Here is a 14,068-nt window from a genome sequence, read left to right on the forward strand (position 1 = left end):
TTTGATTAATCTTTACGTCTTGCAATTTTCATAAATTAATAACAGAATGAATGCGAGTTTAAGTGGAAGAAAGATTTATTATTAATTTATTTTAAAGGACTTTATCACTTTAATTTAAGTTTCTAAGTGAAAATATTTAAATAAATAAATATAAAATAGATACATACCCTCCTAGTGGTCCCAAACACAATTTAACCTTCACTTTGTACTGTACAATAATTCCAAGGTTCTCACGCTGCGACGGATCCGCTATCCTGAAATTGACACAAAAAATATTAACACCTATAGAAAAATACATTATGGTATATCTTAAAAAAAATCTTAAAAAAAATGCGCAAAAAATCTAATTTTTAACTCATATTTCACACCACAACACATTAGGTGAAACAAATTTTATTTGTCAAGTAGGCAAAATACATTAAAATACAAATTCTAATGCTAAAATTATTATGATATTTTCTTCAAACAACACATCCACTTAGTTAAGACAAACAAAATAATTCACTTACAATGTGCTAGAAGCGAGATTGGTGTCTTCGTGCTTTAGTTGTCCGTCGAGTGCTAAACCCCATTTGTCTTTATTGTTTGCTAACAACGGTGTTAATGTGAAGACCTTGCTGAGCGTGAAACCTGGGCCTACAGGACAGCCTTCTCTGTAAAAATATTTTTATGATATTGAAAGAAAAAGAAAAACTAATTTGATGACTTAAACACAAGTAAAACGTAAAACACCCCTCAATATTTTTAAAAAGGTTTTATATTTTTTGTCAAAAACACCTCATGCTTTCATAATTTGAATTTGTATTACGTAATAACAAGCGTAATAAACCATCTATCTTAAAACATGTTATTTTTCTACCAAAACTAAACACAATCATAACTCGCAAAAAAAAATAAGTCCACACAAAACCGTCACGCATTTTTGGCAAGTTTCATTACAAATAAAAAAAAAAACAAGCGCAACGTCACCTAAAATGCATGGAAATGGATAGATGCGGTTATAAACATTCATCTTTCTTCGTTGAAATGATTTTTTTAAGTTTTCAATCGCAATAGACTTACACAGACTTATATTTCTTATTCTTACTGAATAATCCGATAAACGGCATTTCAAAATCTCTTCCCTTGCTTTGCCTAATTAAAAAAAATAATATTTATATCAACTTTTTGTTTATTTTGCATTAGAATATTTTAAAAATTCAGCAATTAAATAATTACAACTCGGCGTTAATTTTTTTTTATTTTCTAGTAACTATTTAGTACAATTCATACCCAAATTATGATCTGCTCTATGGATCTCTCTGTTTTTTCTATTATTGGCTCATACAGGTAGGAGTGCTATTCAATGTGTCTAAATCTGTCCGACAGCAGCTTGCAAGTCTAAACCATGTAGCAAGTGCTGGTGTAGACTTACAAGCTGCTGTCGGACATTTCTTGCGGAAGTTTTCTTGCAGATGGAAACGCGGCCTTAGTCTGTCCTTCTTGTAACAATTTGTGTGTTCTTCTGTTACTCTTGATTCATGTCACCAGTGTTTTTGTTTGATATGAGTACGGGTATACGGGTTTATGCATTTATTGCGTGTATATGCGTGTATATACTAACTCGCTCTCCGCCTCAGCGACGGTGCACTTGTACTGCGCGGTGGAGAAAAGGCAGATGTCCGCGAACTGCCGCACGGACACCTTGATCCGCTTCACGGAGCGGTTCGAGTTGTTCGCTATGTGCACGTTCACGGCTATGTTCTCGCCGTGGTGGTATAACTCCTGTAAAGTGTAATGATGATTAATACGGTTCTCTTTAAGTTATTCTCGCAACGTATTCTGGAAAAGTATTTCAAAAATTTCACCTTGTCTAATGACGCTTCCAAGTACAATTTGTTGGGGCTCATCATGAACTCCTTGGACACTTCGACGGACGGCTGCTCCCCCTGCTTGCTTGGCGCGTACATTATCTTCCTAATTGCGAGGCGAACTGAATTTCTGAAAACGTGAAAATTTAACGTTAGATATTAATTATAAGTATTGCATACTTCTAAATCATACTTTTATGGAACATATCTTTCTTGATCTAATTTGTTGTGTACCCGCACTATTCAAAATTATATTTATAAAGCAGTTACCTTTGTTTTAAAGTTAAACCTTAGCACCTACCTTTGGTCAACTTTTACAACAAAAAAAAATATTACCTATACGCGAAATAAATCGGCGTGTCGGAGTGAACTCACCTCTTGTGCGGCTTGTCATCCTGCAGGTCGGCGACGAACGCCTTCAGCTCGTAGTCCACCCCGCACGGCTTGCCCGTGTCGCCCGGCGCGGGCTGCAGCGTGACGGAGGCGGGGCAGTGCGGCGGCAGCTCGAAGTAGAACGGGTGCGCGGACGGACCCAGCTTGCGCACCAGCCGCTCTTGCAGCCGGGTGAGCGGCCGCTTTTGCGTGTTCGTGGGTGGGTATATCTGGGAACGAGGAATTACATGGCAACGTAAAATATGAGTGTTATTAGTCTTAGGAGGAAATTTTTGCATGCTGTAATTGATTAGCGCACGAGAGTTTTGTGGAAAATTCAGACACGACTTAATAAGGTGGCGTGTACAATATCTACGAGTATTTAAAACAATATCAAAAATTTCTAACCACTACCGAAACACGATGAAAGAAAGCCCTCCCACGACCCGAGCAAACTAAAATTTACCTTTAATCATCCTATCAAGCAGAAGATTTACATATGACCATAAATATCTAATTGTATTAAAAACAGTCCCTCACCTGTTCTGCCGCAAGATACAGGTCCTTTCGGAAGGTCAGGCCCAGCACGTCCAAGTCTTCCCGCCCATATCGAAACGCGGCGAGCACATGACCGAAGACTTTTCTGTCTTTGACGTACTCTGGGTCGATGAGGACCACGCCATCTGGAAGAGTATTGGTTGATAGTGGACCTTCTAGCTTTGGTGTGAGGTTGCTAAATTATATTTAGAATGTAAAGTTGTAGATATAATTTCATAATGAAATATTTTATGATACATACCAATCGGGTCTACGTGTGTGATGTGGTCTACGAAATCTCGTTTGCCTAAATACACTGTAATCTGAAAAAGAAAATTAATTAATGAATACCGCGTTCATTCTTTACCTAACCCACCCGCTTATGTTTGCATTGAAAATTAGTTTGCTAAAATTTGAGGGTAAGATAAGGTGTGTTTACTTTTCGACCCATCCATCAAAAAAGATTCAATTTATTAAATTAATAGATTACAAATAATCAATTTATAGAATTAACTAGCATTATGATCAGTGGTTTTTGTCTGCGATTAAACATCTTCCTCTTATTTGATTTATCGAGTTTGGTAGAGACATTTTAATCTTTGAAAATGTTCTATTTACATTCTACGATTTATTCGTAAGAATGTTATCGAATTAAAATATTGAATTAAAAAACATGGCCGTCTGCACTCACAGCGGCGGTTGTATAAAAAAACACATGGAAAGCGTTTTATTTCCCTTTCTCATGCAAGCAAAAGTTAAGTGCATCACATTCCTGTAAAACAATTTTTTGACGTGCACCGTATATTGAATCTTTCACTCCGCTTTCGATTCGATACAGTCCACCTAAAATCGGTTATACCTTTTTGTTTACTTTTTATTTCAGCGAGGTGTTACAATATTTTTAGGTTATGTTTAACTTATGGACATATAACTAATAGTAAAGTATATAATATTTTGATAATAATAAAATTGAATTTAACCATACAGTGGTATACGCCAAAATGGAAAGGCAGTTCTAAATAGGTAAAAAGTATATCTTAACTAATGAAAGTAAGAAAATTTATCTTGAAACAGATAACCTATCTTTATCCGAATCAGCACAAAACATTTACATACAATTACAACGTAAACAAAGCCATACTTTAACTTCATATTTAGTGCGTACATTGCGCATTGGTGGAAATAATCAGAATCGTATTTGAAGCCATAATATAACGTAGCTAATAGGCTAAGGAAAAGAATTTAAATTCTTATCCAGTTCAAGATAACTCCGATAAGTCGTGCGATATGGTGTGCACAATTTGATCGCAGTTATATAATAATCTAGATTCTAGGCCAAATTGCCGTGACCTAAAATGCACGCCTGGCAAGCTTTTAGTCCTAGACGTGCTTAAAATTTAGTATTGAGATAAAATTTTATAAATCGACGGCTAATGGTGTGTGTAATTTAATCTGTGCTAAATTAAAAAGTTAGGAATTGAATGTGATAAAAATATTGAGGCTTAATATTTCTAGGAGATGTTTAAAATCACAAGAATGTAGAATCTCGAAGACGTTGAGTTTCAAGTTCAAACTAAAATATGTTTTAAAGTGAAACTTTTATTACATTGCGTCCGCGTCGTCTCAAACTTTTTGGTCTGTGTAGCGCATGTCGCGTGTATGACCGTCACGCGACATGCGCTACACAAAGCAGTGTTCGGAACCGTTTGAACAGTTTCACTTTTACCGTGGTTTCATAAAACCACTACATTTTTTTTATTCTAGCAACTTTTAGAATCAAATACGATAAATCGTTGCTCTACAAGAATTTGGTTTGAGGCGAAAATATTTAAATCCTGCATCGCGGCCAATTTTGAACAGCTTACAGCTGCATTGCAATAAAAAAACTAAAATATTATGAGTTCACGAGTCACGGTTCAAAAATCAAATTTAAATATTTCTCTCATTTAGGATTCATATAAAATTTTATTTAAACACTATACATATACTTAATGTGAAATATATTTTAATGGACTCAGTGTTTCAGGATATTCATTGAATAGTTTTAAATCGATTAGACCATTCTACTTTGTATGGTAACAAAAACAATAGTAAACATTAATTTATTAATTAAGCTTTTTATCAATTAGCCTGACAGATAACTGTGTTAATTCTTCTGTTCGCAAAAAAAGAAAAATTATATTCTGTGGCACGGCCTCTGGTTACTTGTGGTACTTTTACTCTACGGTTCATTCAATATGGTATCCTATAATCGATGATATATACGTAAATTTCTCACTCATAACATCGATAATCGTGCTCAACTACGGATAATGCATGTAGCAGTCACGACAAAATGCACGCCCGTGAAGAGATCACTCACAAAAACACACGACATGCGCTTTTCATCACCGTAACTAAGAGCTAAATTGTACAACGAACGAGTATTTACCATTTACATACAAACAAACGGTTAGACAAATCATTACGAAATGTAAATAACTAAATAATCACGCGGGAATGTCACGTTCCCCACACAATTAACTATGTTTGTATTTTCTTCGTGTAATTCGCAAATTATTTTAATGAAATTGCTATAATTGGTTTGACCTTTTAATTTATAACTTTATTTAAATTGTTCGTACTCGACACTTTGGGGTTAAAACCTGTAGTAATTGAAAATTTTTTTCGTTTCGAATATAAGGAAATAATGATAGTTGATTCAAGTTCAGTAACACATTAATGAGAAACGCCGGTAAAAAAACGAATATAGATTAACATGACTCACTTGTTTAAGCACTTAATTAATCTAATTTATGTAATTTTAATTATTTTGTCCATATTTTCTCTTATAATTTTGACCGTTTGCAAGGATGCTATCGAGCCAATAGGTAAACAGAAGAATGCTTCGGTTGAGCAAGAAATAAACTGATCTAACTGAAAAATCGGTCGAAAGTATGCTGCATATCACAAAGGAACACGGGACATGTCTAATTGTACCAGGACATTTTTAATTTTTGTAGGTATGTTGGATGTCAATAACATTGTTTTCTATTTATTATTTCTATTGTGAGATGTGAATGAATACCATACCTTTCCATTTGGCGAGCTCTTCTTGAACACTCGTGTTGCCTGTCTTTGCTTGTTGCTGCCACCGTCGTCCATTGTGTCGCCGCGCCCGCCGCACCTCTGCATCAAACGAAAAATAAAATTAAAAAACAATTAGTTGGAGAATGTCTTATATTTATTATTAGTCTATAATTATGTCACTCGGGAATATATTATTTGGTAAAATAAAAAAAATAAATGAAAAATCTTTCCAATCGAAAAATCCATACTTAATATTATAAATGCGAAAGTAACTCTGTCTGTCTGTCTGTTACTCAATCACGCCTAAACTACAAAACCAATTTTCATGAAATTTGGTATGGAGATATTTTGATACCTGAGAAAGGACATAGGCTACTTTTTATCCCGGGAAAATGACGCAATCCCGGAAAAACCACGGGAACGGGAACTATGCGGGTTTTTCTTTAACTGCGCGGGCGAAGCCGCGGGCGGAAAATGGAAATCTAGTAGACTATATTTTAAGACATATAAAAAGATACACAACTTCTACCCATCTTATTTGAAACAAGCAGCTTATAAGTTTTGAACTATATTTATTATTGTCATTGTTTCATATTAGAACACCGTACATATAAGTAGATCAATAGTTTTACAAAATATACAATAAACACTAGCGCACGAGGCAGGTTCACACAGAAAGTCATTCGAGAACTTTCAACAAAACATATTATTATAGATAAAACTTCACAACATCGGAATAGGGTTAGTTTGTTGGTTGTATCCATGTTGTATGATGTATCGATTGTTCGAAATGGAAATTAAACCGACTTAAAAATTCAATGAAAAGCAATTATTGGAAACACTATATCGTTTTTGCTTCATAATTGCATTGTGATGTAATCCAATTTTTGTGCTCCAAATACCTAGGTAGGTTTTCATTTTTTAGAATTTATACCTAAAAATTATTATACACATAACATAAATACATCACCAACTGAATTTATGTCAATGAATCGTGAGAAGACAAATGGAATTTTCAACACTTTTAAGAATGGAAGGATGTTCATTACTTTTAAGTTTTATATGTACTCAAAAGAGTTAAATGAGTTTGAGTTTTTAGAGGTGAAATTTGGCACAAATAAATAAGCTAACAGACTGCATTGACACGTGAGGTAAAACTTGAGTTTGGCTGAAGTTATAAGCTTATAAATTGTCTTTCCAATATCTATGTCGTGACTCGCGATTTGTATTTTTAGTAAAAGGAATATTGATTAACCTGCTAAAAGTTGATTCTAGACTTTTTTTATTGCTTGTACCTAGTAGTTATATGGATTTCCAAACAGATTTTACTCATTTATTTCCACAATATCCAAATTAGCACTATTCAAAACCGTGAAGGAAAATATCCCAGGTGTAGGAATATTAGTATTTTATGCTCTGAGTAAAATATCGTGAGGAAATCGGCATGTATATAATCAAGTATATATAAGTTCGACAGCATGTGACATCTGCCAACCCGCACTTGCCCAGTGATGGATTAGGTATAGCCTGAACCAGTCCTGAACCCTCATAGGAGACCTATGCCCTGTAGTGGGAACATAATGGGTTGATGATGATGCATGATAACTTGATGGCAAAGTGGTAATGTTCTTTTGTATTGGAGAGATATTTTTTTCAGACCGGGTGACTGTTTTAGCATGAGGAATACCGTTTATGAAGATCGAACGTTGTGTTGGTAACCTATTTACACCTTTTAACTTAAAATATTATTGATACCTATCCTAAAATTCCTAACATGGGCATGGGCGTAGCTAGCCATGAGCACAGGGTGGGGCAAAAAAAAACCGGCCAAGTGCGAGTCGGAGTCGCGCACCGAGGGTTCCGAACAAACCTACTTTTTATTGAGTTGTAACTCTAAAATGTTTTAGCAATTTTTATTTTATCTGTGCTATAAGACATTGCATTTAACGAAAAATCGAAATTTGCAATAATTTGCAGCATAAAATGGCTGTATCTTTTGATTGCGTTGGCTTATAATTTTGATTTTTTCACAGCTTTAAGAGACCGTAGACTTGAGTATTCGATATAAATTTCAGCTTTATAACTCTACGCGTTCCTAAGAAAAAGTGTGTTGACAGACAAACCGACAGGCAGACTTTGTTGTGCGTCAGTCTGTCTAAAAATACCTTTTTTTTCAAGAACACGTGGCGGTATCAAGCTGATATAATCTAGATACATATAATAAATCTGTAGAAGGGTCAATTCTGTACATTGAAAATATTGAAAAAATAAATAGCAGGGGGTGTTACTGGATCGATACCAAACCCAAATATGTAATTAAAAAATTTTTTGTCTGTCTGTCTGTATGTGAAGACATCACGTGAAAACTAACGGTTCGATTTCGATGTAACTTGGTATAATTGTACCTTATTATCCTGGGCGTAAAATAGGATACTTTTTATTCTGGAAAAATACGTAGAAAAAAAATTAATCTTCATTTTTCAGTTTTATCCATAGACGTTGTTCTGTAGAACCGCGAACACACGTTGCGTATTATTATAGGCCTAGCCGTATTTGGGTCCAATAGATATTTATAAGATGTCATTGCCAGAGTTACTCAAAATTTTTTTCATCCACGCGAAGACCGACATCCGCGCGGACGGAGTCGCGGGCGGAAGCTAGTAATGAATAAATCAAAACAAACAAAAGATACCTACAGCCGTTTATGTTGCAAATTTCATCCCTATATTATATAGTTTATCTGTCTAATACAATAACATAATTCCTTTTTACTTGGTCTATGTACCTAAATAGAAAAATAAACCATTTTAAATAACTCAGTAAATAAAGCAAAACCTGCACTTCCGATTTCATGTTTGTTTTAGGTTAATGGTCACTTATTGACTATAAAAAAACCCAAAATGCAGACAGATCCAGGTGGAGCTTTGCTCGCAACCTTATAGTTTTTGACCGATATCTCGAAAACTATCCACTTTAGGGCAAAAGTTGCTTAGACTTTTTTGTAGAAAGTAAAATTTCGCATATTTTATACCATGAAAAATGTTTTGTAAAACTTACTATTTACGGTTTATAGCCTTTTGATGAACCGGTTGATCGTTAAAATATTGAATTAATGAATAAAATGCATGTATGTACATAGTTTTAGGTCACTTTATTCTCTACAAGTTTTGTTTGAAATTTTTTTTTGAGTTTGTTCCGCGTATAATATAGAAATGCCGCCGCTCGGCGGGTGACGTGGCAGCCCAAAAGTTTTTTTACGGATGTAATAAAAACGAAGAAGAAATTTCCAATGAAAGTGGATATTCGCCGTTTCCGAAACGGAATATAAAATAAGTACCCAATATTATTTAGTTATACGAAATATATACGAAACATACATAGGTACCTTGAAATTTACTATTTATCGCCAAACGTTAAATAACTCCAAAAGCATTAGAAAAAATCCAATATTTAAAGAGTTACTTGCCAAAGATGACTAACCGGCTCATTAAATAGGCCATAAATCGTAAACGGAAAGTTTTACAAAAAGTTTACAAGGTATAAAAGATGTAAAATTATACTACCTACAAAAAATTCCCAATATTTTTTGCTTTAAAATAGATAGTTTCCGAGATATCGGCCAAAAACTTTTATATAAGATTGCAAGCGTAGCTCCACCTGGATCTGTCAGCATTTTGTGCTTTTATGGTCAGTAACTTATCCTAAAACAAAAGTGAAATTGGATGGGAAATTTAGTGCGAATTTGGCTAAATAAAAACAGCTTTGAATGGGGTAACAGTACTACACTACTTTTTCTGGCACCAAAAGTGGTTTAAATCATGCAACATAGAAGCGCAAGATTTTTTGTTTAGATCGCATTTTTTTTTGTGTCGACTGACAACTTTCGAGTAAGAATTTTTTAACGGATATTAAGTTTTGTAGTCAGTAGGTACCTAGATAATTACGTTTTTTAGATTTGGTTAGGTACCTTCCAGGTCAAAGCCAGGGTGGGGCAAGTGCCCCACCCTGCCCCACCGTGGCTACGCCCATGAACATGGGCACATATTGTGGTGTATAATAAGTTTCCACATATGAAATAATCTTCCACGATATTTCCTTATCACAAAATACGCTACATTCAAGAATTAAACAAAACAAATTACAATACACTGATTCCTATCAGATAATGAATACTTTGGTATATTTTCCAAACAAACTATAACAATTTAATTAGATAATAATCATCACGAAAACAACACAAAAGTATGTCATGCTTCGTTTAGAAAGGCATAAAGAATAACTATGAATAACTAACTATACTAACTCAATTACCATAAAAATATAATATAAAATACATACTATGATTGTTATTACTTATTAATTATACAATACTGTGTTCGATTAAAAGGCTATAATTTAACATTACTATTTCAAGGCATTGAGATAATATTACTACGTATGGAGGAGACACCACGAACAAAATCTGTGCGCCATTTTTTTGCTCTAACTAAGTTTTAAAAATTATTATTTAGTTAGGTACTTAACGATGAAAGTTATTCCTTTGCACTTTTCCGTATTATTTGTATTATTTGTGCAATATCGTAACACACACGAAGGCATGTTTGATGCGTTTCACTTTAAAACCATTAAAAAATACTGCTCAACATACGTCACATGACGTATGTTGAGTGGAACATAAGTGATGTAGGCGGTGTCGTCTCCTATTAATATTATCTCAATGTTTCAAGGTTTTATTTTGCACGTGTTATTTCTCTCTTATTATTTTTGTAAAAATATCTTCTTTAGCGCGATTGATTTCATTTACAAAAATTAAAATATGATTTTAAAAATTCACACTTACCATTTTTATTAAATTTTTAATAACGACTAGATAAAAAGACTAGATAGTTTATGATACATAACGTTAATTAATTAGAACGTCATTTCAACTTCGTATTATCACAATGCTAATATAAACTCCTTGCTCACGAAATCACAAAAAAAGCAAAAAATATGCGCGCGTCAGCTGCGAACACACTAGGTATCAAAATTTCCCGCCTTTTTGTGTTACAACGTCCACGCGCGACAAATGAAACATATCGACTGTTTAATGATGATTAGGGTGCACTCACACACATCAGTCACCGTCAAGTCACCGATGACTGATCGGTGACGGTTTGTGTACGTATCCACAAACACCAGTCACCGTCATGTTGTCCGTCAGTCACGTCGCCGGTTTGACTGAATCATTGAACACATACATCAGGTTAGTGAGTGATTAGACGTGTGTCAAGCTAGAGAACATGTAGCAATTGACGGTAGCACGACGCTGACTGAACTGAGACGTGACGGCACCGGGTGAGTGGGGATAAAAGTATGATACATCTATGGAAAGATTATTTGACGTGCCTGACCGGGGACGTCACTGATAGATTTCGTGCCGGCGACTGTCGTGTGGGAACAGAGTCATACTAGAACTATTGATACATATTTTTTTTTAATCCTGTCCGGTGACGTGCCGTGACGGTGACTGATGTGTGTGAGTGCACCCTAACAGGTAAATATTTTATAGTATTATGCGTACAACCTTTCGTGTCATGCGAAACATCATAATAACTGACGGCATGTGACGTCAAGTTCTGGGTAAGTAACGGTGTGGTGATACTATGAAGCCATAAAATAAGGCGCAAGTTACACTGTGAGATTCACTTTTCCGATACCGATTTCATTATGAAGAAGAGCTAACTGAATTACCTGTTTAATTGAGTTGGGATCAACACGGCGAGTGAAGGCTCCTATTAGTACGCTGTATAGGTACGGAGGAAAATTTAATTATACATGCTTTTAGAGTTATAAATGTATCAACATCATAACGCGTAATAATTTATATTAAGTACTTATATGAACTTCAAACCTATGTTTGAGAATAACCTTAATTTGTTGTTCTTTTCATAATAAAAAAAGCTAGATACCTAATAAAATAAGGCAATTTGTACATTTAATAAATATAAAAGATCCAACGCAAACGCAAACGCGGTAGATAGGTATTATTAGGCTGTAATATCTACCGCGTTTGCGTCAACAGATTTGCCTCATACCGTTGAATCATACAAGGAATTTGATGCTTTATGACAATGTGAACGACTTTTCCTATAACACCTTTCTTTTTGCGGTCAGGATTCAATAGAAATGGTTGCGAGATGTATCACGTGTGACGTGTGTATTTTATGAATGAAAATGTGCCTATAAAATATTTGATTACCTACCAATATGCATGGTCTATACTTTAAAGGAAAGTCATTCTAAACTGAAAATCACATAGTATCTGGTAGTTATTGTTAAGGCTAGAACAGAAATGTGAAATATAAATGCCAAAGATAAATTTTTAGAAACATTAGTCAATTTTCTAGAATGTGGTTAGACTCGTTAGGATTACCAAAGAGTTATGTAGAGACTAGACATAGAGTGATCTAAATAACATTGTCAGCATTTTCTTCACTACATGATGAAGGCAAAGGCTACGTTGTATATCATTATTAAATGGTAATTAACATACTCAATCTTAAGTGAAGTATATAACTCAGTATAAAGTATCTATGTATTAAGAACTAGCGTTTCCCGCATGGTAAAAGGAAATTCTCTTGAGAATGAGACGTTTCACCGACGTAAAAAGCAGCCTATATCAATAACTATCTCCAGAGACAAAATCAAGCGCTACAATCGCTCCGGTGCGATGTGAAAGAAAGACAGACAAATCTCAGTAACGCTTTTAAAATATTAGTAAGGATTTAAGATTTATCGCCTATAAAAGATTTTCTGGTGTCAAATAACGTCCCCCTAACGATGTGACCTAAGCATGTGCCATCAGACATCGCCTTGTGAGTTGTGACTCATAGCTGTAGATAATAGATTTGGAGAAAGTTTAAAAACTATGACTGGACAATGGTGTGATATAAATGTTTTCGGCGTGACGTGAACTAGTCACTACAGGGCGCTGACAAAAATATGCCTACGCAGTATTGCTATAAAAATTAGTTAAAATGAATCGTATCGTAATCGTATATAATTAGGTTTTGGACATAGCGGGCGAAGCCGCGGGCGGAAAACTACTTAGGTATTGTATAATGTGTTCTTTTATTCTTAATTATGGTGGTATTAAGAAGCAATCGTCTAGCATTTATTCTACTAACTGCTGATACGTTATGGCTTAGAACTCCAAATTTTGTTACATACTAGCAGTATTTCCTAAGCTCTGTATTTTTTAAAGTGAAACTTTTATTACATCGTCTCAAACTTTTTGGTCGGTGTAGCGCATGTCGCGTGACGGTCGGCTGCCGAGTAGGTATAAAGCAGTGTTCGGAACCGTACGATAAGTTTCACTTTTACCGTGGTTTCATAAAACCACACAACATTTTTTTTTTATGTTTCGCTTCATATCTTCATATCTTCGTAATGATATTTGCACAAAAACTCTCTCCTCTGTACTTCAAAAATGATAATACATCTAAAGTAGTACCCAGCTAAGCCCCGTGTACTCATAGCTGATAAGTAAATTGGTACTACGAAACAACTAGGTCTGACCTATTAACAATTAGATAAGAACGTACTTTCGTACTAAAATCTATATTCTATAATACGCATAAAACAATAGTAAGTAGGTACCATAAATATATCAAATCTCAACCTATACTGAATGATAATATTATATCAGCATCTTCATCGGCCCATGTTGTCACTGCTGAGTGCTGGGACACGGGTCTTCTATGAAGGTAATATTATGACTTAGGAGTATGAAAAATAGATCATGATAATTATTAATTTATGTTAAGAATGTAGAAAAAATCTCTTCACTAACTAGATATTATTAGAGATTTATTTCCATTAGTCTACGATAAATACAGAACTTCATTTCCTTAAGAATTTGACCACTATTTTAACATTTTTTTTTTTATAGACTTTCCAGCAAAATAATTTTCCTTTATTTTACTTATTGCATTAAAATAATGATGATCTTTAAAAAATATACTCACTTAAAACTCTGGTCGGCTCCAGGGTTCAACAACTCCGTCCGCTACTCTTGCGCCGCGCCGCCCTGAAACAACAACATATAAAATATTAGACAAATGCTCTCTGTTTATCATTATTTAAATCAGAATAGAATAAAAATGTCATTTGAAAATAAAAAAAATACCTGAAGAAGTAAGTAAATAGGTTCTGGTGGCTTTTAACAAGCAATTCAGAATATTAGGTATATTTACTTT

At 34.4% G+C, this 14,068-nt stretch overlaps 1 protein-coding gene across 2 annotated transcripts in view; it reads right to left on the reverse strand.

Moving 5' to 3' along the window:
• krz (beta-arrestin protein kurtz) overlaps window positions 1–14,068 on the reverse strand; it is a 107,338-nt gene that overhangs the window by 1,393 nt on the left and 91,877 nt on the right. The window contains exons 3-11 of one of the 2 annotated variants that reach the window (XM_089696914.1): window positions 13,838–13,899; window positions 5,832–5,927; window positions 3,022–3,082; window positions 2,763–2,905; window positions 2,226–2,452; window positions 1,848–1,980; window positions 1,604–1,764; window positions 510–653; window positions 168–254 (exon numbers count right to left, since the gene is read on the reverse strand). In XM_089696914.1, the coding sequence (XP_089553040.1) occupies window positions 168–254; window positions 510–653; window positions 1,604–1,764; window positions 1,848–1,980; window positions 2,226–2,452; window positions 2,763–2,905; window positions 3,022–3,082; window positions 5,832–5,903 (1,028 nt within the window). In that variant the 5' untranslated portion in view covers window positions 5,904–5,927; window positions 13,838–13,899. Of the gene's footprint in view, window positions 1–167; window positions 255–509; window positions 654–1,603; window positions 1,765–1,847; window positions 1,981–2,225; window positions 2,453–2,762; window positions 2,906–3,021; window positions 3,083–5,831; window positions 5,928–10,668; window positions 10,817–13,837; window positions 13,900–14,068 lie in introns of those variants that run through there. The other variant, XM_089696912.1, reaches the window with a different exon arrangement.

Source organism: Colias philodice, chromosome 6 (assembly GCF_061535455.1).
Source record: "Colias philodice isolate Cphi_HAF_F1 chromosome 6, ilColPhil1 Martin Lab GWU primary, whole genome shotgun sequence".
Classification (NCBI taxonomy): domain Eukaryota; kingdom Metazoa; phylum Arthropoda; class Insecta; order Lepidoptera; family Pieridae; genus Colias; species Colias philodice.